This window comes from Taeniopygia guttata, chromosome 1A (genome assembly GCF_048771995.1).
Source record: "Taeniopygia guttata chromosome 1A, bTaeGut7.mat, whole genome shotgun sequence".
In the NCBI taxonomy this organism is placed as follows: Eukaryota; Metazoa; Chordata; class Aves; order Passeriformes; family Estrildidae; genus Taeniopygia; species Taeniopygia guttata.
Genome location: NC_133025.1, coordinates 69,547,283 through 69,568,878, shown reverse-complemented (window position 1 = coordinate 69,568,878; position 21,596 = coordinate 69,547,283). Strand labels below are relative to the sequence as shown.

The 21,596-nt window shown below is 42.1% G+C and overlaps 1 protein-coding gene across 7 annotated transcripts in view; it reads left to right on the top strand.

Moving 5' to 3' along the window:
• ADIPOR2 (adiponectin receptor 2) overlaps positions 1–20,840 on the top strand; it is a 44,388-nt gene extending 23,548 nt beyond the window's left edge. For 6 of the 7 annotated variants that reach the window (XM_030263635.4, XM_030263633.4, XM_072923885.1 and 3 more), the window contains 6 exons: positions 11,183–11,302; positions 13,155–13,326; positions 13,787–13,973; positions 15,031–15,218; positions 16,437–16,630; positions 18,114–20,840. In XM_030263635.4, the coding sequence (XP_030119495.1) occupies positions 11,183–11,302; positions 13,155–13,326; positions 13,787–13,973; positions 15,031–15,218; positions 16,437–16,630; positions 18,114–18,245 (993 nt within the window). In that variant the 3' untranslated portion in view covers positions 18,246–20,840. The remainder of the gene's footprint in view (positions 1–11,182; positions 11,303–13,154; positions 13,327–13,786; positions 13,974–15,030; positions 15,219–16,436; positions 16,631–18,113) is intronic. The other variant, XM_072923886.1, reaches the window with a different exon arrangement.
• The last annotated feature ends 756 nt before the right edge of the window (positions 20,841–21,596 follow it).

The window sequence follows — 21,596 nt, the reverse complement described above, 5'->3', positions numbered from 1 at the left end:
CCAGAGTCTTTTTGCATTTTGTGGAAGGTGGTGAAGCATGTGTTTAAATGTGCCAAGTCTTGGCCAAAACTGGTTAGAAAAAGAAAAGTTGAGCTGTGCTAGCAGATATTTTGAATTTATGTGTTTATCTGTTGGTGTGTTTGGGATCATCTGCTTTGAAGGCTGTTTTCATTCTTGTCTCTGACTTTTCTGGTTGAATAATGAGTTACCTGTGGATGGAATACCCAAGGTAAAAGGCCATAATTGATTATGTGCTTTAGTTCTTTCTGTACATTTGTTTAGCTAAACAGAAATTATCTGAGTGAATCAGTGTTTAATTCAAACATTTTGGCAATGAAACAGTTGCAATACTTTCATTCTCTCTTTCAGGCATTTGTAGCACATGTTTTCTTTTTTATTTTTTCGCTTTCACCCATACAACAGAAGTTTGTTTTTTTCAGTTTGGCTCACTACTTTCTCCTGTTTGATTTCTCTTTCCTGGTCTTCTGAACTGCTGTCACAGAAATTTGTTTTTGCCATTTGAGTCTTGCTGTTACATCTTAATCTGCATCACTTTCTCTGGCTTTGTGCTTTTTAATTTTTTTTTCATCCTTTTATTCCTGTTCTCCCTGATTTCTTGGGTTTGTTAGTATGATGTCTTTAAGTTGTTTTTTGTCTTAAAAGGCCGAATAATTGATGCTTCTAATGGATCATCCCAAAACACTTTGCTGTCAAAGTACCAATATTGGCTTGCCAAATGGCTTTTATTATGTGATATTCTGCAGTGTTCCAGATAATCTGGAAAAAAACATTGTTATACATCTTCCTCTGCCTAGTGTAAGCCTCAGCACAGCTGTTGCTCAAATGTGAGCTCGGATTCACTCTTCTGCTCTGCTGTGCATTCTGGCTCTGTGCATCTGACTCAGCAGAGCGGCGTGTTAGTTCATCAGCGTGATTAGAAGTTCAAAAGCCTAATTTTCCTCTGGCCTGGAAGAGATGCATGTTTAGATAACAGTAATATAAGGATATTGTTCTTGGCTAGGTAGCAATAGTGCTCAGGCACTCAAGCTAAACATAGCCTTCGAAAGGTCTCAAGTAGTGCCCACTCCACCCGTGTTCTAGTGCTGAATGCAGCCTGGGCTGGGAGAACCACCATTGTTATTTAATATTCCTGTAAATACTTCTACTTAGGAAAAGCTTTTATCATAGTAAATACGTGTTCTAAAATGTGCTGGGCCTAGGACTTGAGGTATTAGTGTAAAAATATGTATATTTTTATCCTGTGATAATATGGCATTGTTTATTTTCCCAGCGCCTCCTATTACCGTGCTTATATCATTACAGCTCTTATATGAAATTTTCTCCAAACTCTTCTATACAAGATCCCTTCCCCTACTTGTATATCCACTTCTGCTCCACTTGGACAAGTAAGCAGTCTAAGCTCTTAAGAGGTAGTAGTTGATGTGTTTATGATGATTATTTTAATAGTCTTTTCTAAGAAAGAAGGCATGGAAGCGTGTCATTATATTGTTCAGAATTATTTCCATCTTCCTAACAGTCTGCATTGTATACTATGTAGTTATAATTCTGATGGACCAAAATACTAGTCCTCATAAGTAATAAAGCATTTTTTTGCTAAGAAAATGAAGATGATATTAAGAAATAAGATTTACTCCTATAAGATTTTTTTTCTGAGGCTTCTGGCCTGGCATCTATCTGGGAGGTTGAAGGCTGTGAGCTAAAAATGAAAGATCCTACTTACTGTAAATTGTGGCATTCGGTAGATACATGTAGCAAAGAATTACTAGCCAGAAGCCTAAAACATGCTTATTCAAAATAATAATAACACAGCTGCATCCTTCTGCCAGTGCTGTTAAGCTGCCAATTTTAGAACGATTCCTATGAGAAGATACAAATCATATAACACCAGTGTCCTTTTTATACCTCAACCTCTTAGTCTGTGTTTTATTCCATAACTGTTCTCTCCTGGAGTGCAAATATGTCCATAGATTATCCCCTCTTCCCAGTACCAGTTTCAAGGCCTAGATACACATCTTGCTGTCTCTAAATGTGAAATTAGTGTAGTGGCAGGTGAGTGGTGAGCCTTCTGTGACTTGGACCAATAGTAGCCATTTTTCTGCATTATAAACGTTTGATGATGATAAAAAGATCAAGCAAAAGCTTCTTCTTCCTTCAGCAGTTTAAACTTTTCCTTTTTCAGGTTTACACTATGTGCTGATAAGGCATTTTTCAGCAGATGCTTCCCTCCTGTAGCATCCTGGATTGCCTTGCCTTTGGGACCACATCCTTTCTCCTGTCCTAGAGTTTCTGTGTCTTAACTGCCTTTGTAATTCCAGCAGTGATCGTTCCTAAATAAATCTCTCCTACTGTGACTTTGTTAAGCTGACACAATCAAATGCATGTGACTTCTTACCATGTGATGAATGGGCTCTTTATGCAGTCGGGAAACCCTGTGCTTGACTCTCTCCTTTTGTACTTTAACCTGTCAGTGACAGGAGGTAAACAACACACCCATTTTCTTTGCCTTTGTTCCAATCCTGGGTTTTCCCCTTGCTTGGATGAGGATTCCTTTCATCTTCCATGAAGTTGAGCTGTTGTGCAGTTGTCGTGTGAGGCATCCAAATGTGCCCATAAGGTGGAGACCTGTTGCTTTGAAGTGTTTGATAACCTACAGTAAGGTTCTGTGGGGAGGTTTGTGTAGCACTCAAGTCGTGTGGATGGGCAGGAGAAATTTGGGTAAATGCTCCTCTGGATTGCTTTTCAGGGAGTGTGGGCTTTGAGGGGAGAACTTGGCTGACCTCTGACAAATTCCATGATATCTCCATGTACTTACAGGAATCTTTCTAGAGCATAAATACCAAAGTGACTTGAAGGAGGAAGGCAGACAAATGTAACAGAATTTCAGGTACAAAAGAGAATTTTTAGAGTAATTTAGAGTGAGAAAATGACTCAAGGCTTTTAACTTGAATCATAGAACTTACTCAAAGCCTTTTCTGTTAGTGAAGTATTTACGTATTATCTACAAAAGCAGACTACAGACAGACTTTTTGGTATTGCAGAAGGATGCATGTAAATAAATAGAATTGTCTACTTGACTTTCTGGTGCATGCCAGCTGAGTTAAAAAGACAGGTGAAGTCTTGAAGGTCAAAGAGAGACATTTGAGTCTTAAGAATAGTTTTTCTGGGGGGAAATATTTGTAAATTCTGATAGTGTGAAATTTCATCCTTTGTAGCTACTTGCAAGTTTCAAACAATTTAGCTTTCTTTTCAGTCTGGTATTTTTCTATAGATTCTTTGGGGTTATGATTGAAATCTTGGCATTTGCTTCTGTATTTGGTTTCTTCCTCCATTGCATTGCAGATTTTGTTAGTAGAGTGTGAATGGAAAAGGCCTGGTAAAATCAAGCTTGAGTTCCCACCAAAGCACATTTCCTTTTGTTTAAAAGCTGATTGTGTTCAAGTGTTGTTGTTCTGTAGATTTCTTTATCACCTCTTCCTTTCCTTAATTTTTGCAACTCTTGGGAAGAAATGTTAATTCTTTCAAAGCATGCGAGTTGACATTTTGCTTCAGATCAAAAGATCTTAACATCTGCATTTCTCCTTCACTTGCTGTTCTAAGAGCTGGAAGTAATGTGAATTTTACTCATAGTGCTAGTCACTGAAATAACTGCTTGAATATAGTACATTTTTTTCCTACAGAAAAGCATTTTTGGATACACAGAGCAGAATATCTCCAAGTATTCCCACTTAGTGTGAAGACAATGGGACACATTTATGGAGATGGTTTCCAGGCCCCACTGGCCTGAGTTGGTCGGATGCTGGTGCCTCCCTCACTGGCATTGATGTGCCTGGGTTATGAACAGACTGTCAGAGCTTGAAGGTCTGCAGAAAAGGCAAACTGGTGATCCAGTCAGCCATGCATGGGCAGCACCCAGAAAGCTGGAAACATGCAGGAAATGGCTGTTCTCCGTGTCTGCTCTGTCCCCCAGAAAACTCTCTCCACAGTACCATGGAATTTGTCCTAGTGATGGTTGTTGAATTGCAGCTGGATTCAGCTGTGTGCTGTTGCTCTGGGAGGGGAAGTGTTGGTGCTCAGACAGTGCTGCCTCTCAGCAGGTTTTGTAACCATTGCTTGCTGTGCTGTATGTTGAAACTAGAAGAGGGAGGGAGTAGTTCTGTTTATAATTCACTGGCACAACGGTTTCCCTGCACAGGGGTTAGATTCCATGGGTTTTGCCTTTGTTCTCCTGGAGATCCTATCTGCCTGATTTGGGCAGCAGTAGGGGGTGGTGTCAACCTTTTACAGTGATATAAGAGAAAAAAATAGTGTTGTACTGGTGGGTTAACTTGCATCTTCCTCCAAATGTTTCAGATTGATAGACTCTGCTGTTAAGTTCAGCAGTACACTTTCAATGTCTTTGTTTATTTTTGTAACAGCATTTCTTTTTCCATAAGCCCAGCATGCTTGTTTTCTTTTTCTGTTGTCAGGATTAACAATGGCAGAGGAACAGAAAATGGCACATGAGACTCTTCCGCAGTAGAAACAATTTCTACAGGCCCTCGTCCAAACTACTGCTGAGCACATGTTGGCATTGAGGCCCTGGGTCCTTGTCAGATACTGGGCTTTGACAGAAAATCAGTATAAAATCAGAAAATCAGCTCAGAGGTTGAACAGAGTCTTTTCATCTGAAGATATTTAAGAAGGGGGCTAGTTCTAATCAGAGTTTTCTAGCAAGGCTGCTGCAAAATGTGACTTTGTCCTAGGACTATTTGCTAAATGAGTTTTGAATGTTAGTGCTTGTTTTTAATGAGTGCCAGCAAGCAGTCACCCATGACCAGTTGTGTAAAGCTGTTTTCAAGTGCTTTATTAAATGGACTGTATCTTTTATAAGAAGGTGACCTACAAAAGAAAAACACTAAACTCCAGGAACCTCCAAGTACTTGACATTTTGACCAATGAGCCTAAAGGGTTTTTGGCACTGTGCTAATGAAAGACTTTTTTTGGTCCAGTGACAACAAAGGCAGCTTTGCACACCCTGCTCAGAAGGTGGATGTAGTCAGCCTTTTGGAAATTGGTAGGGCTGTGTTTACAAGCTTGTCAGGGGGAATGTGAGTTCTAAAGGACAAACCTGTTATTTTAAAATAACTTGGTATGTGCAGAAGTTAGGGGAAGTCGGGGAAAATTTTATGATGCTGTTTGTTTCCAGTTTATTTCTCACAACTCAAAGAATATAAGTTGGTGAAATTCTGAAAACTGTGCAACAGGCTTTTAGGAGAAATGGCATGGCAGCCAGCACTTATTGCTGCTTCCCCTTATAAAAGGCTGATTGATAAAAGGTCAGTTGACAGAACGGGCAGAGAGGAGTTGCTGCTGAAAAAAAGCAATCTGGCCAGCTGAAAGGGATGTTACAGAACTGCCATTAGAAAAACATTTTTATATTATAGCCTTGAAGGTGTCTTGGCCATTATTCTGAAATCTCTCGAGTTACTGAATCTGGCACGCCACCCCGAGGAACATGAAATGATTTGAATGTCATGTTAAGCACTATTAATAATTCATCTGATGAGATCAAGATAAACAAGAGCAAAAACTCAGAGTCATGTCTAGACTTTGTGACTTCAGTTTAATGTGGGGGATAACAGTGGTATTGTAAATGCAGCAACATATGTTTTGTAACTTGAGTTTTAAGAAGAAAATAATGTATAAGTACTGTGTCATATAATGTGCCATGACTCAGTGTTAATCAAGACATTTGGTTTTTCTGAGCTATCTTGCCTGTGCCCCTACCAAGGCACAGAGTTTTGCCAGGGCACTGATCAGGAAGACAGTGGGGGAGTGTCTCTCAACAGCTGAAGGAAGCAAGAATATTAGAACAAGATTCAGACTGCATTGTGCCTTGAAAATTCCTGTGATGGTATGTTTAGGGCACTGGTAACATCTTGGTGGCAAATTGGCATCGCACACAGCTGAACTTTGAGACATGGGAGTTCATTAAATCCAGAGCTTAATACTACATAGGTATGTGCATGGTCAGTTAGGCTCCTGGGTAACTGAGTAATGACTCTGGAAAGAAGCTCTAATGCAGAAGACTTTTGTGCCCTTTCTGGGGCTTGGGAGAGTTTTACTGCAATTTCTGGTTGTTCTGGTTTTGACTGGGATAGCTAATTTTCTTCCTTCTAGCTGGTACAGAGCTGTGATTTGGATTTAGGGTGAGAGTAACACGGATAACACATTGATGTTTTAGTTGTTGCTAAGCAGTGCTTACCCTGAATCAGGGACTTTCAGAGTCTCATGCTCTGCCAGCGAGGAGAGGCACCAGAGGCTGGGAGGGAGCGTGGCCAGGGCAGCTGACCTGAACTGGCCAAAGGGATATTCCAGCCCATGGAACACTGAGCCCAGTACATGAACTGGGGGGAGCTGGCTGGGAGCTGCTGGGAGACAGGATGGGTGTTGGTCAGATAGGGGTGAGGGAGAAGGGGTACCACTTCTTAGAGTAAAAGGTAGCTCCATTCAGATTTCATTTAACTTTTAGATTGCACACTCAAATGAAAACATGACAACACTTTCTGAAGTGATACACCAGAACTTGTTTGTCACCTGTGCAAGTAGCAGTCAAGTGCAAACTCTGAAACTTTCTAGAGATCTTTAAACTGACATCAAGAAACTACAGGCCTCAAGAAAATACACTTTGCTTGAAGTCCATTGAACATAACTTAGTCACAAGTGGGAAAAATGTTTTTGGAATCTTTTTCTGCAGTTATGGCTTGACTTCTGACAGGCTTTTCCATAGTAATGATGTTATTAAACAGCATGTCTGTTAACAAATTTCAGAGTGATAGTACAGAAACTGTTAGTCTGTGTGAGGAGGATAAGCTGTTGTAGTAGACAAGAGAAGTATGTTGCATTTACTAGAGCAGGTTTTACTGCACTTCTCTCTGTAAGAGGATCTTTGGCTATGTGATCTGACATTTTTGGACTGCATTCAGATGAGAAATTCTTGTACTAAATGTAAACTTTTTTTACCTTTTGTGCTGTTGCTATAAAAGTGAAGTTTTACTATTAAACTTACTTAATGATCAGCACTGTGCAATTGAGCTCTTGGGTTTCTTGCTCTTTGTTTGCTCTGGTTCTCTAAACTTTGGCAAGGTATTAAACCTTTTTGATCCTTAACAAAATATGTTCTGGAATTCTTATTTAGGTGATGATCTGTGCCTGGAAGTGTGTTGCCTGCCTCTCCATACAAAGTGATATAATTAAGTCTGATTTCTACCTTTTCATTTACATTCTTGTCTGTCACTGTTATCACAAAAGAAGCTGTAACACTTAACAAAATAAAGTGAATATGGATAAACCAGTAAAGCTGGTTCCTCTGGATATTTTCACTTGTCTTTCAGATTTATTTTATTCTCTGGTACCATTATTCAACTGAGATTGTGTTTATATATCTGATGGATAATTTCCATCTCATAGGTACCTGTACTGGTTTTTGGTAACTTTAAGACTTTGTGAATTTGCAAAGGGAGTAGGGTTAAAATTGGAGCCATTGCTTGGCATTTCCATAGAGTTAAGTGTCCAGAGCTTTTAGAGAGTTTGTGTCCAGAAGTCATGATTTTTGATTAATGTGAGAGACTGGTTGTAGGCATTGCTGCATGTGTTCAGCAGCAGAGTGACAGCTGCTGATTTTAAGAAGTTTGCTTGTTACAAACCAGGGGGTTTATTTAAAGATACTTGAAAATGCTCTGAAGACATCACAGAATTGTTTAGTCAAATCTGAGATGCTTTAAAAGAAGCTGAGTAAATGAGATCATGTAAAAGAACATCTGAAACATCAGCTGAGTGAAAATCCCTTTGGCCTATGCTCTAGAAACTACAAAGGCAAAAGTTATTCTTGAAGCACTGAATTCAGGATATACCATAGCTCATTAAAGTGGGATTATCAGAGTTTTCTTCTGGGCTTTCATTTCTTTCACAGTTTTAGGCAAGTGATATTATTTACCCAATATGTTTCTTATTTCAAAATTTGATTCTGTGAACAGGACTTAGAAATAGTTGAAGATGTGTCCTAAAAGAATGTGCTTGCTTATGTTGGTATGGTAGAATACTCATGAATGTCTGATACAGTCAGCTGAAGAGGAGAAAATAATGAGTCCTGAGATATGAAGGAAGTTGTCACAGTGGAAATGTTACAATATGCCTTCTGAGCAGAAGAGTGGTATTCTTTCCCTTCAGTCATTGCCTTGAGAACTGGAGGTCAACACTCCTTCAGATATTCAAGTGAAAACAGGTTTTGGTGTTGCCCTCCACTATAGATTTGACTTTCAGCAAGCACAGTTTTCTGTTCTTCCTAATGAGACGCTACAGGAGGGAGTCAAGAAAGGATGGGTGTTCCAGAACAGGCCTCCTTTTGCCTCCTTAGCAAGAAAAGGACTAAGAAGCTGAGCTTTAGGTTTTTTTTTTTTTTCCCTTGAATGCTAATTTTGAAGTTTAATGGCAGGAAGGAGATAGTAAAATCAATTCCATTTTTTGGCAGTAATCTGGACTGTGTATATGATATGAATTCCTTTTATCACCAAAAGAAGCTCAGTAATGATTTGTTTGTAGGCACATGGCCAAAATGCAAAGATTTTGGACTAGCTCAGAAATAGCTGTGCTCTTCAAGCTTTACAGTCTGTTCAAATTTAAGCCTTCCCATCATTCTAGAAATGGGAGTATGTGCAGAGGGGGAAATGAACATTTTTTTGGCTTTGAGTCACTGGGCAGACTGAAATGAATACAGGCTTTGATTCCATAAGGAACTTTTTTTTCCTTCAGTCCACCCAGTTGTGTAAATTCAGGGTTACTAACTTGTCCACCCCATTTGAGCTGGTTATTGTGTGCTGCTGGGGGAGGGAATTCTAGAGTAGCTAAAAGGCACAGCAGTGCTGCTTCTTTCAAATGCACTGGAACTGAAATGCCAGCCTTGCTTTTCCATGAGGCATGATTTTGGAAACCCAAGAGCATGGTTCTTTGGTTTCTAAATTGTGCAGACTATCATGAGCCTTTCCTCCAGACCTCCATGGCAGGGCACTTAGACTAGTTGATCTTTAAAGCTGCCTTCTAACCCAACCCATTCTATGTTTCTATGACCTTGAGTTAATTATTTATGATATTGAAAACCGAGAATCCTAGAGAGCTCCATTAGTAGAAAAAGCCAATAAAATTGACAGTATGGGGCAACAATGTCAGTGAATCTTGTTAAGTCAGAATGAAACAAAATGTGCTGTTTATTCCTGTGTCTAACAGGAATTGTGCCTATTTTGGAAGGATATTAAAGCTATTTGTATCTTTCTGTTGCCTGGTGCCTTTCTGAATAGGACTAATGGGCTAACCTAGCCAGAGTGAGTGTATTTAATACTGTCTTTTTCTGCTGGAGAATCTGCTTAGAGCTGGTCAATATATCAATCATTGCTGTAAAATACAAGATACTGTTCAGAAGAATTGTTCACTGGAATGATAAATGAAGGTGAGTAGACAGTACAAGGGACATGGGTTATTTGTTTAGGTAATCAAATTTTCCTAGTGTGGACAAATATGAGGTATACATAAAACTTGAAGGATGTGTAGTGTGTATTACATACCAGAAATTACATTCTGGGTAAGCAAAATTGGGTCAAGAGCTGGGATGGGACCTCTTTGAAAGATGGAGCTTCAGTGACTACTGCAAGACTTGGGTACAAAACAGACATGAACATGTAATTTCTCTATCAAAACCCCAAAAATATTGAAGGCTCTGGATAGCTCACTGTAGGCTAGAAGAAGTCTCCTTTTATTTATTCAAAAATGAGAATTTTAAGCAGCTTATTGAGTTAACTTGACAGAAATAGTTAATAAGGCTTGACACCAAGGCTGTAATGTGGAACAAAATGCACAGCCAGCTCCCATCCCTGGCTTGAAAGTTCAGGGCATTAATTTGAACCTTACTGATAATAATTTGTAGATAAAGTAAGTGAGGTTATATATATTCTCAGTCACTTTGGGTGGTATTATTGATAAGTCACCTTGATTTTAAAGTTGTTAAGCATGGTATGGGAATAGGAGGGGAGAAAGTGTTCTGGGAAATCTGGAGGTGGCCAGTCTCCCTCTATGCTGACTGTGGAGCTTTCTTGGTGTGGCCATGGGGTGTGTGGCAGCTTTCTGCATTAAGTCTTGAGGGTGCAAAATACTCCTTCTCTCCTTCCTAGCTTCCTTTGGTTTGTTTATGTTGGAAGTTGAAGTGTTGAATGGAGTCTTTGATGGGCCATGAGCATTGTAGGAAGCAAACAGGAATGTAGAACTTCCATGGCCCCCTGCTTTTCTTCTCCATGGGAAGCTAGAGTGTATCAAAATATGCAGATGGTGTGATAAGTCATGATAGAGCAGAAAACTACCAAATTGTTCCTGTAAAGCCATTAATGATGTGTACCAGCCTGATATCCCAGCTCAGCAGATTATTTTAGTTTTCCTTTTCATAATTCTCTTGGTACACCCTGAGGATATGGATGTTTCTCTTTATTTGAACTTGGCTTAAAACTCTGATCCCTGTTACTGCTTTTCTTTGATAACTTGCCTTTGTTTAGCTGGCAGAAGTTTCATAGTAGTTTCTGAAATACCTTGAAAAATCAAACGAATGAGTAAATTTCAGTACTGGATTACAAGCTGAACAGAAGTGTCAGTTAAACAGAATAGATTTTCAGATTTGGAGTGCAAATTGAGGTGAAACATTTCTAACAAGGTAAATGGATTCCTCTCCTTGACTTACCTTTTATTACCCTGAAATGCCATATACATTATAGAGGCATTAACACTGCCACAGTGACATTGAAACATAAAATAGGGAGTAATCCTTCCCTAGAGGTGGGAAGGCTGCAAGCCTCAGACTCCATATCTGGGATTTAATGAAGCGTGACTTAGAGGAGCACTGCTGGCTTCCAAACCTGCTGGAAACATATGCAGAATGGATTAGACATGTGAGTTGTTCTCAGATACCTAAGAATGTAATCATTTTTTTGCTCGTTCTTCTGAATGCTTTTCTCGGTGCCGTACAAGGAGAGACTTCTTTATTTGCCAAGACTTCAAATCATAGCTTTGTATGGAAAACAGAATCACCTTCCTCTGTTCATCTTTCTACAGAGTATTTTCTCTGGGTTTTTTTTTTTCCCTCCAGTGTTCCGAGGATAGTAAACACAATGATGGGCCTCCTCAAGAAGATGAAGGTTTTATGGGAATGTCACCTCTTCTACAAGCCCACCATGCTATGGAGAGAATGGAAGAATTTGTGTGTAAGGTAAGGGCACGTGGAAACTGCTGAAGTAATTTCCTTTTCTAGGAAGCTCCAGTGGGCAGCAGACTGTACTTTAAGGAACTGCACTGCTAATGTGAGAGAGAGGAGGTTCTCACTGTCCCCAGATGGGCATCTCATGTTCTAAGTACCAATACTGTGCTTCCTCAGCATCTGTCTGTCATACAGGATTAAATTGTAGAGCTTGAAACAATAGGGATTTACAGCTGAGACTCCAAAGCTGATCATGCGACTCAGGTGTGTCCCTGGAGCAGCAGCTGTGAGTGCAAAGCAGAACAAAAAAAGCAGAACAAAAGCCTTCTGGTTTGAGGCACTTTGACTTACAAGGTCATTTGACCACGTTTCTTCAGATTTGCAAATATTTTGCTTTTCTAGCACCATTTGCATCTATGGTAGAATAAGCTTTGTCCCTGATGTGAAAACAATGCTGTATTGAAACCATACGTAAGTAAATCCATTGTAGATTTTGTAATTGTTGACCTTGGCTCAATTTTTGCTACTTTTTAGAGCCACTGGGCTGTGTCAGTCTCTGGCCCTCTTTTCTCGCTGAAAGGAATGTTGCCTCTTTATACACTGGTTCCTGCTGGTTTTATGAAGTATTTTTGATATTTTTACAGAGGGACCCTAGTTACTTGGTGGTCTTTTGTTTATGGATCATTTTGACTATTTGCTTTTGTTGATTTTTTTTTTTTTACTATGCATCTTTGCCTCTTTTAAAATATTTTGTAGGGTGGACTGTGTAAAATGAATTCCCTCCTTCTGTTTCTACCTCAATTCACACTTTTTGTTCATAAACTAAACCAGTTATTTTCTTGTTGAATGCATTTAAGAACTCAGTCTTTAACTGGACTGGTTATTCCGAATGGCTTTGTTTTGCTTCCATGCACAAGTGTGGAGAATTGATTTTAAAACTCTGAGCTCTTGTTGAAACTGAAATAAGAATGTAGCTTTTTAAACTTAGTGTTTCAGGAACCTTCAGCCTTGCTCCTGTAACTCTAGCCAGCCAGCAAGCCCAAGGAAGCCTGCAGAAACAGCCCCGGTACATAAAGCAGTTCCCTGCTCCCCTGTCCCTGGCGCTGCTGCCACACTGAAGCCTCCATGTGTCTGCTGTTACTGAAGCAGTGCTGGGAACATCTGTGCACACTTATTTCCTCTCGAGCCAGCTGCAAGAATAGCCCTGTGCACAAACTCCCTCTCTCCCTTTAAAGAAGAAATCCTAATGGAATTGAGAGTCATGAGTCTGTTGCCTTAACTGCTCTGTCACTATCTGTTTGTGAGCTTGGGAGATTTTTTTCCCACTCTGAATAAGGGGTTGGACTCTTCTTGCTGGGTTCTCACCGTTTCACATTTCTGGCCCCTGTTTGTGCTAATGGGTAGCTTCTTTTGCTAGGCTTCCCCAAATGCTAGCAGATACACAGTCAGGTTGGCTTGTGGTGGAGGAACAGGCTTATTTATTTATTGGAGAGAACTAGATGTAGGCTTCTTCAATTAAATGAAAGAGGTGGCCTGTAAAATAACAGAACGTGGAAGCAAATTAAATGTTTTGTCTTCATCAGCAGTAAAAACACTCAATAACCTTCCTGTCCGGTGGAATGGTGAAGTATTTCTTTCTCTGATGGTGGAATTCATAATGGTACAGTTCTGAACTGGGAACAGTGACTTTAGCATGATATTTCAAGTGTAAAATCTTTTCCCCAGAGATGTTCCATCAACTCTCCTCTGTTGACACTGCTCACAGGTTAACTCCAGCACTTTTACTAAAACGGGTTTTCTGACTATTTCTGTGCACTGAAGGAGCTCCAGTCCCTGCATTTCACTGAACTCTTGTAACCCCTAGGTGTGGGAGGGCCGATGGAGAGTCATTCCCCACGACGTTCTGCCTGACTGGCTGAAGGACAATGACTACCTGCTGCATGGACACAGACCACCCATGCCTTCCTTCCGGGCTTGCTTCAAGAGCATCTTCAGAATACACACAGAGACTGGCAACATCTGGACACATCTCCTAGGTACTCTCAGTTTGCTTTAATCTAATCCTAAATCTCATCCAATGGTTTTGTTGCTCTCGGAGAAAAGAGAGCAAGATAGGAAGGTCTGTGGGGTTCTCAGTACTATCATTCCACTAGTAACGTGTTAAATTAGCATCTTGTAGTAATTAATAACCTGTTAAATTAAACCTCTCCTAATTTGATCCCATCGGAGTTGGATTGGACTTGCTTAATTATGGCATACTATACAAACAAATGCATGAAACATTTCCTAATCAATAAATTACTGTTAGATCCTTCTTTTCCCAAGTGTGTAGGTGTTAATTGGGATTGCATTTCTTGCCACAGGAACACGCTGAAGTTGCAGCTTCTCTGAGTGGTTTCAGCTTGTGAGAACCTTGAAGGGAAGTGGTGATGCTTGTAGAAAGAAGAGCTTTCAGTATGCATGAACTTGACAGCTCTCTGCCTTGCTGTTTTTCAGGATGTGTGTTCTTCCTTTGTCTGGGAATCTTCTACATGTTCCGGCCAAACATGTCCTTTGTAGCGCCTGTGCAGGAGAAAGTGGTCGTTGGATTGTTCTTCTTGGGAGCCATACTCTGCCTCTCCTTCTCATGGCTCTTCCACACAGTTTATTGCCACTCAGAAGGTGTTTCCCGGCTCTTCTCCAAGTAAGTGCCTAGAGAAGAGGGCAGGCCAAATAGGAAACAGGTGGGAAAACAGGGCTGGGATTTGTGCCTGGAGCCCCAGTGTGGGAGTTGTTAATTTCATGACTGCATGTACTTTGGAACAGAGTTGAGCAGAGATTTAATGCAGCTTCTTCTAATTATAGTTTGTTTCAACATGAGTTTTTGTGCTGTCATTTGAGTCTTAAAACTCCATCATTTTCTGCTGTTTGGCAGGCATGTGCTTGCATCTTGCTGCTGTAAGTAATACGCCTCGAGCTTAGTTGCAGGACTTTGAATTTTTAGTGCAACCGTTACTTCTTGTCATTTCAGCTGCTCTGACTTTGAACCTTAAACTTATGTAAGACAGTTCCACAGTGTGTATCAGGATGTCTTGGTATTTTGGTTTTACTCCATGTTCTTTTTTTGGCCGGCTGCTGAATATCTGATATTTCCTAAAACTACTCTACCAGGATTCTGTAATCTGCAAGACCACCTCTAAAGTAGCCCAGTTAAAGTCCCCTGCTGAAAAATTAACTCCTTCAGCTTTTGCAGGAGTATTTTATCAGGGTGTGGTAATAAGCAGTGGCTATGGATTTCCTTTTTCACACGGGTGCACAAAAAAACAGTGTGGCTGAAAAATCGCAGCATTATTCCACTGTGGTCACTGAAGCTGATACCCAAGTAACTCATACTTGTCAGATACTGAAGTGTTTGCCTTGGCTGTATTCTCGGAACATACTGTGTGCCCTGTCTTTAGAGGGCTCTTGCAGTGCTTTTTTCCTCATCTGAAACTAAAATGTGAGTTTTCCTCAGGAAGCTTTGGTCCAAAGGCTGCTGAAGGTATTGCTGATGACTGTCTCAAAAATGGCCTTCTTGGCTGTCTGTCAAGGTAATCCATTACTGTAGGTGGAAGAGCTGCTATCAGGACCTTAGCTGCAACAGTGAGAGTAATTTAGTTGCAGTAAGAAGTAGACAGTTGCTCTACTAAAGAAGAGTGTGTAGGTGTGAGGATTTCCAAAGGTTCACACTTCTTATGACACTGATTTTCATTTTCTTCTAGGCTGGATTATTCTGGCATTGCACTCCTCATAATGGGCAGCTTTGTACCATGGCTGTACTACTCCTTCTATTGCAACCCTCAGCCTTGCTTCATCTACTTGATTGTGATTTGTGTCCTGGGCATTGCAGCCATAATTGTCTCACAATGGGACATGTTTGCCACCCCTGAATACCGGGGTGTAAGGGCAGGTAAGACCTGAAATTAACTGTTTTGCTTCTTGACTGCCTTTCCTGCTTCCTGCTTGCCACTTGGAAAAACCACCTTGGGAAGACATAAGAGGGTTTAATTTTATAGACCTAATATTCTTGAACTGGGAGCTTGGTGGGTTTTCCTTCAGCATTTATTGTACCCAGCTGGATGCACAGATAAAGGCTGGTGCAAGCCCTGGAAGTGCATTCCTGAAATGGACAGTAACACATGCAGTAGGAAAGGTGGTGCAAAGGATTTCTAATTGCATCTAGCAACTTTGTTCTCAAAAAACAACTGACTGCTTGGTGTGGTGTGTATGTGTACTTGTTGTGCTTGTGCCTTTTTTTTTTTTTTTTTAATGTTAGACTCAGACACTAGCAAATCATTGAATGATTGAATTGACGTGAATGATTTGCCTGGGTAAAACACAGAGTTAAGATAAAGACTGTTTTTCTCTTCACACCATCAAAAGAACAAAACCAGATTTGGTTTCACATTTTGAGGGAGGAAGAAAGAGAGCTTTATGGGGCAGTTATGGAATGTGCACACAGCTGGGTTGAATAGTAATATTTCTTTTTTCTTAACCTGCTGTCTGCAGTAAATCTAGATTTTCTGGACAGGTTTGGGTACCTTCAGAACATTCAGCTTTCCAAACTTAAAATCTCTGTAGAGGACATGAATATTCCCCCCATGCCCACTGTTTTTGCAAGTTTTCTGTCCTTGCTGCTGAAATCTAAACAGATAATCAGTGTTCTCTTATATGGCAGATCACATGAGCACAGATGCTGCTTTTCTGTTTGGTAGGAGTACTTGTGCAGCATACGATAAACAATCTCTTTGTTGTGTCTCCTTGTCTCGCTCTTGAGCGGTTGTGGTGAAGTGAGGCACGGTCTGTGTGGTCTCAGTTCCCTCTACAGGCCGAGAGCAGGAACTGGCCTCACCTACACTGGAGCTGGCAGGCACATCAGTAAATGAAATATTCCAGCTATCTGCTGGGACCTATAACTGAGTAGCTTCTGGCATATGAAGGAAGTTGTGCATTCTTTGGCTTCCTTTCCAATAAATCTCTTCTGGGGACCTGCAGCTTCAAGAGCTGTCACCCCTCCGCTGCTTTGGCAAATGCTGAGTTTTCCTTCCGTAGCTTTTGTGTTTTCATTGTCTCCCTTTGCCGCCACTGCATTCAAACCTGACTCTCCCGCATTTTCTTTACCTCCCAGGAGTATTTCTAGGTCTGGGTCTTAGTGGGGTAATTCCCACTCTGCACTTTGTCATCTCTGAGGGGCTCCTGAAAGCAGCCACAATGGGGCAGATAGGCTGGCTGGCACTCATGGCGTGCCTGTACATCACTGGTGCTGCTCTGTATGCCGCCCGCATCCCGGAGAGATTCTTCCCTGGCAAGTGTGACATCTGGGTGAGTCTACTGAGGAGACCAAGGTGAAAGCTGGTTCCCCTTGAGCCTGAAGGATGTTGTGTCAATGTTTTCTCACTGCAAGTATCACACTGCTGCACCAGAAGCAATAGGTCTTCAGGGGCCAAATGACTCTGGGCTCTCTGAGCCTGGCTTTGCTGGTGCCTCTCTTCCCAAGTTGTCTCAACCTTGCTGGTCTGAGGTAACTGCTGGTGTGCAGATTCACTTCGGTACCTTTCTGGATAGCTTTAGCAGATGGGCAAGGAACTGCAAACATTTGTGTGTGTGTGTGCGTGTTGAGGATCCTGCAAAGACACATCTTTACCTTGCTTCTGTGTAGAGCAGTACGTGCTCATTTCATTGATGTGCAGTGTGTTCTCTGAGATCTTCCCCATGTCTGGCTTCTCATCCTGTATAGCCACTGAAAATGCTGGACAGAGATGGTAGGCTTTGGGGGGATCTCTGGCCCAGAAGAAGGGATAGTGGGGTGAGCAAGTGGATGGGTGGGGGACTTGGTATGAGGGAAAGAATCATGGAGACTGGAGGAAAAATACCTGAGGAAGATGTAAGGAAAGAATCTGGGTCAGCAAGAGTAGGGATGAGGGGAAGTGGACTTTTGGAATGCCAGTGTACTTGCCCTTAGGATAGCTTAAGACCGCTAAAGAAGACCAGAAGTGAGAATGAGACCTGGGTTGTTTGAGCAGCTCGTACACAGCACCAGTTTGCTCGGTTGGTTTATTACTATAATGAGCTAAGCTCCAAAAGCACTGGTGTAGCACCAACTCTTTTCCAAGCTTGCCATGAAACCTGCAAATACACATTTGTAGGAATATTTCAGGAGCATTATCCATGTTGGGATGCCTTCCCTCAGCCAAGGGCATGCTTTGTCATGTAGCTCCCTCACAGTTTTCATTCTGCTCTGCTCCAATCAGTGACATCCTGGGCATTCATTCCAAACATCCAGTTGTTTCTAGGTTTTAATACAATACCACGTTTTTCTGTTCTGTTTCTCTGTGGTAGAGAAATAAAATACCAGCATGCAGAATCCACTTGGTAAAACTTATGTCTATGACCAGAGCAGAGTTTGTTCCTGTTACCTGTACGAGAGGGCCATTTTTGTCCATACACCACTAGTGTCTTGTGGAGGAACTAATTTTAGAAGTGTCCTGCTTAAGCCTTTTGCCTAAGGTTCTGAAACGCTCCTTGTCCCTTTGCAAAGAAGACTTATAGCAGCTTTTTAGCACATTTTTTGGTTGACCAGCTGGTTCAGATGACTCTGAAGGGAAGGGGGGGGATGTGTGTGTGCAGAGAATTCGATTATTTTGCTAAAGATAGTAGAGGGGTGGGTTTTAACACACAGCCTGGAGAGCTCTGCAGCTCGTGGCGTGAGGCACAGCTCCGTGTTCCTGTGTACTCCAGCTGAATGTGGGTTTGGGGCCAGAGTGGCCCCGGAGCCGCAGCTGACCCGAGGTGTTTCCCTCTGCAGTTCCACTCCCATCAGCTGTTCCACGTGTTTGTCGTGGCTGGCGCGTTTGTGCACTTCCACGGGGTCTCCAACCTGCAGGAGTTCCGCTTCACGGTCGGAGGGGGCTGCACAGAGGAGGATGGGATGCAGTAGGAGCAGCCTTTGGCCCAAGGTCAGAACCAAGAGAGAGCCGCCGGCGCGGGCGAGGCATCCGGGCTTAGCAAAAGGAATACCTAAGAAGAATCCGAGTTTCAGCTGATGAGGCACAGAGCTTCACGGGGATTCTGACTAACCAAGATAAATTCTATACCTCAAGCAATGGAATAAATCAATTTGAAGACCAGGAAATTCTGAAAACCTAATTTATTCTTGGGATCTACAGATTGAGCTACAGAGGACCCTTTCCAAATCGGCTTCTGTTCAATGCCATATTTATTTGTAGAACTGGGGAGGGATAGCTTAGCAGTTTCCTTTTTTTTAAAAAAAAGAAAAAAAAAAGTCAAGGTTAAATTTATATCCTCTTGGAGGGTTTGGGCGTTGATTTTAGATGCTCTTTTGGGAGAAAAACAAAATGTAAATAAGATTTCTAACTTTCTGTTTAAATAAAATTTATATAAATGTTTTAAACAATGGGTGGGGGGAAATGGGTTTTTGTAAAGAATGCAACATGCAAGTACCACACACTGTTTCAATTTTGCACAAAATAAATGATTGCAGGAGGACCAGGTAAAATTCCCAGGAGTGAAGCACGCTGGCCCTGTAGATTTTCCTAGTGGCCAGCATGCCTTGGGCAATGTGGGGTCCTGGCCAGCACCTGGAGTAGGTACAGGAGGGTTGTGAAGGCTGCATTAATCATGGTGTCATCCAGGTCACAGTGTGAGCAAATGGATTTTTGCTCTGGTGCCTGGAAAGGTGCATCTGCTCCCTGCCTGAGTGTGGAGGATGGCTGCATTCTCAGCCTGTGTGCAGTGGAGGGTTTGGGATAATGAATCCTACATAGGTTGGTTTGGGTCTCAGCACAGGAACTGGAGCATGTGAAATGGCAAACAGTCCAACTCCATCAGTGCCTGCCTACACCCAGAGGCCCCCAGGGAGAGGATGGTTGCCATTTGCAAGCCTGCTTCGTTTGCTCTGAGGGATGGTGGTCATGGACTTGTCAGAAGATCGTTGAGCATGTGAGGGGAAACAGAGGTGGAGTTAGATGGACCAGAAAGAGGAAGCTGTGTGCTCCAGGACGTGGAGTTAACAGGCACTGCAGACCTCAGGCACATTACCATCCTGTGTGTCAGGCTCCGTATGCCAAGGCAGAGTTTGCAGGTTGTTCTTTTAAGGAGGAATAGATCCCTTTTTTTTTTTTTTTTAATTTTCTTTTGGTTCTTAGGTCTGCTTTCCATCTGTGCTTTAGCAGTGGGACTGCTGGTATTTCTTAAGCCTAAACTTGAGAGTTCAGCTGGATTGCTGTGGTGCAGACACACCTCCTATATAAGGGGAGGCAAATACCCTTCTCCTGTGTAATTGATGTAGCTTGAGCTTTGGAGCCCAGTCAGAAGCCAGACTGAAGGAGAATCTTTGGAGTCATAAGGTGAAATTTGAACATTTTGTTTGTTATGGCACAGGTATTGCTTGGAGGCTTTAGCTGGAAATTCAGAGCAATTTACCTCTCTCACAGATGAGTTAAACAGCTCATACTGTGCAGTATTTCACAGGGAAGGAAGGTAAAGGGGTGGTTGGTTGTTGTGTGGGGTGGTTTGTTGTTGTTGTTGGGTTTTGGGTTTTTTTTAGATTCCTTCGAGTTTCAGTTTTCATTCTTCAAGGGAAAGATATGGATTGCAAAGATCTTCCATACCTTGGATGTTACAGGGTGTTTTGGGGAGTTGCTTTGTCTAGTGGAGTCAGGTAGAAGCAGAATGCCCTCCTAAAGCCGAGTGGGCATTAAGGCTTCACCCCTGGAGTGGAGTAAAGCCTCTGAGAGCAAGGTCAGCTGCAGAAGGAGGTGCTGCAGCAGCTGCAAGTTTAAGGGATGTGTTCTCAGTAGGAGAACACTGGATGCCTGTCGGGCTGGAAGAAGTTTATCCCAGGTCTGTGGTGTTTAAATGAAGGAAAGGGCAGTATTACCTTGGATGTAAGGGCTAATAGCACTGGCATCCCAAACAGATGGGGAGGTGCCCAGGGGAAGCGTGCTGGTGTCTGAGCCAAGCGTGGCACATATCAGAATCAGAGCTGGCTGGAAGGTGCTTTGGGATACCTCTGAACAGTACCAGCAGAAGCAGCAGCCTCCATCCTGGATCATCCCACGTTCACTCCTCCAAGGGTGATTGTAACCTGGTCCTACACAGCACAGAACTATTACAAAAACACAGTACTCCACCTGCTATTCTTAACCCAGTCTCTCTGTTCAAGAAGTTTGTGTGTTCCAATAAAAACAACCTAGCTGTGCACTTTTCTGTAGCTTTTGCTGAGAACTCTTCCCAGGTTGGCACCTGAATGCCTTACTCTCAGCAGTCAGAGGCTTGCTTGCTCTGTGTGCAGGTTATTGCCATAGAATAGTTAGGACCTACAGCTTCTTTCCTTCCCCATTAAATAGTGGCCTTGTTCAGTATATTTCTTTTTAACAATTGCTTACTGTTGGAAGCAATGAAGCACATTCTGGGGTTTTGATGGCTGGGGACTCTGGTGATGGTTCCATATAAGATGGGATCTTATTACTTGCTGTATTCTTAACTTCTGCTAATAAAAGAACCAAATTGATTATTGTCTGGTCTGGCTCTTTCTGCACTGTGTGGGCAAGAGGGGGCAAGGGTACAAAGCACAAGAGCTGGAGAGAAGAGAGGGTCATTGCTGGAGACTTTGGTGGTTGTGGGCAAAATTGTAGGTGAGTTAAGCCGAAGAAAAGAAGTTCAGGAGGCTTGGACTTAAATTCCTGGCACAGAGGAAATGCCTCCTGTCCTGTACGTGTGTAAAGGATTGATCATCTCCTCCTGGTGGGCAGGCTTAGGGGCTGGCATGAGCGGGGTTTGACTGGGCAGGGAGGGGGGCTGCTGGGGACCAGAACAGCCTGTGCCCCGTGGGGCCTTCTGCTGTTCCTTGGCTGTCAGTTAACGTCTGGGAATTGTCTGGAAAGATAACACCTAATCCTGCTCTTCTTGTCTTGGCTCACACCAGGTCCGGGTGTCCACAGCCCTGCAAAAGACACAGCTCCTGTTAATGGCCTTGACAGCTTGATGGCTGTTTCAGGATGGGTTGTTATTACCATTATTTTTATTGTTATTTTAATGAAAAGCAAATTCAAGGAACATGGAGAATGTTTGTATCAGATTTCACACAAATTACACTAAAAGTACCTGCCACATTTGAATATGAATTGGGTTTATTCTGTTTCCAGAAAGCAGAGTAATACTTAAAAGTTGTCTGGGCAGGATAAAATTGCATGTCCCATCTCTCCTGTGTGTAGCTGTGTCCTTGCTCTGCCCTCTCCCAAGAAGCACTTGCTTCATTCATTGCCAA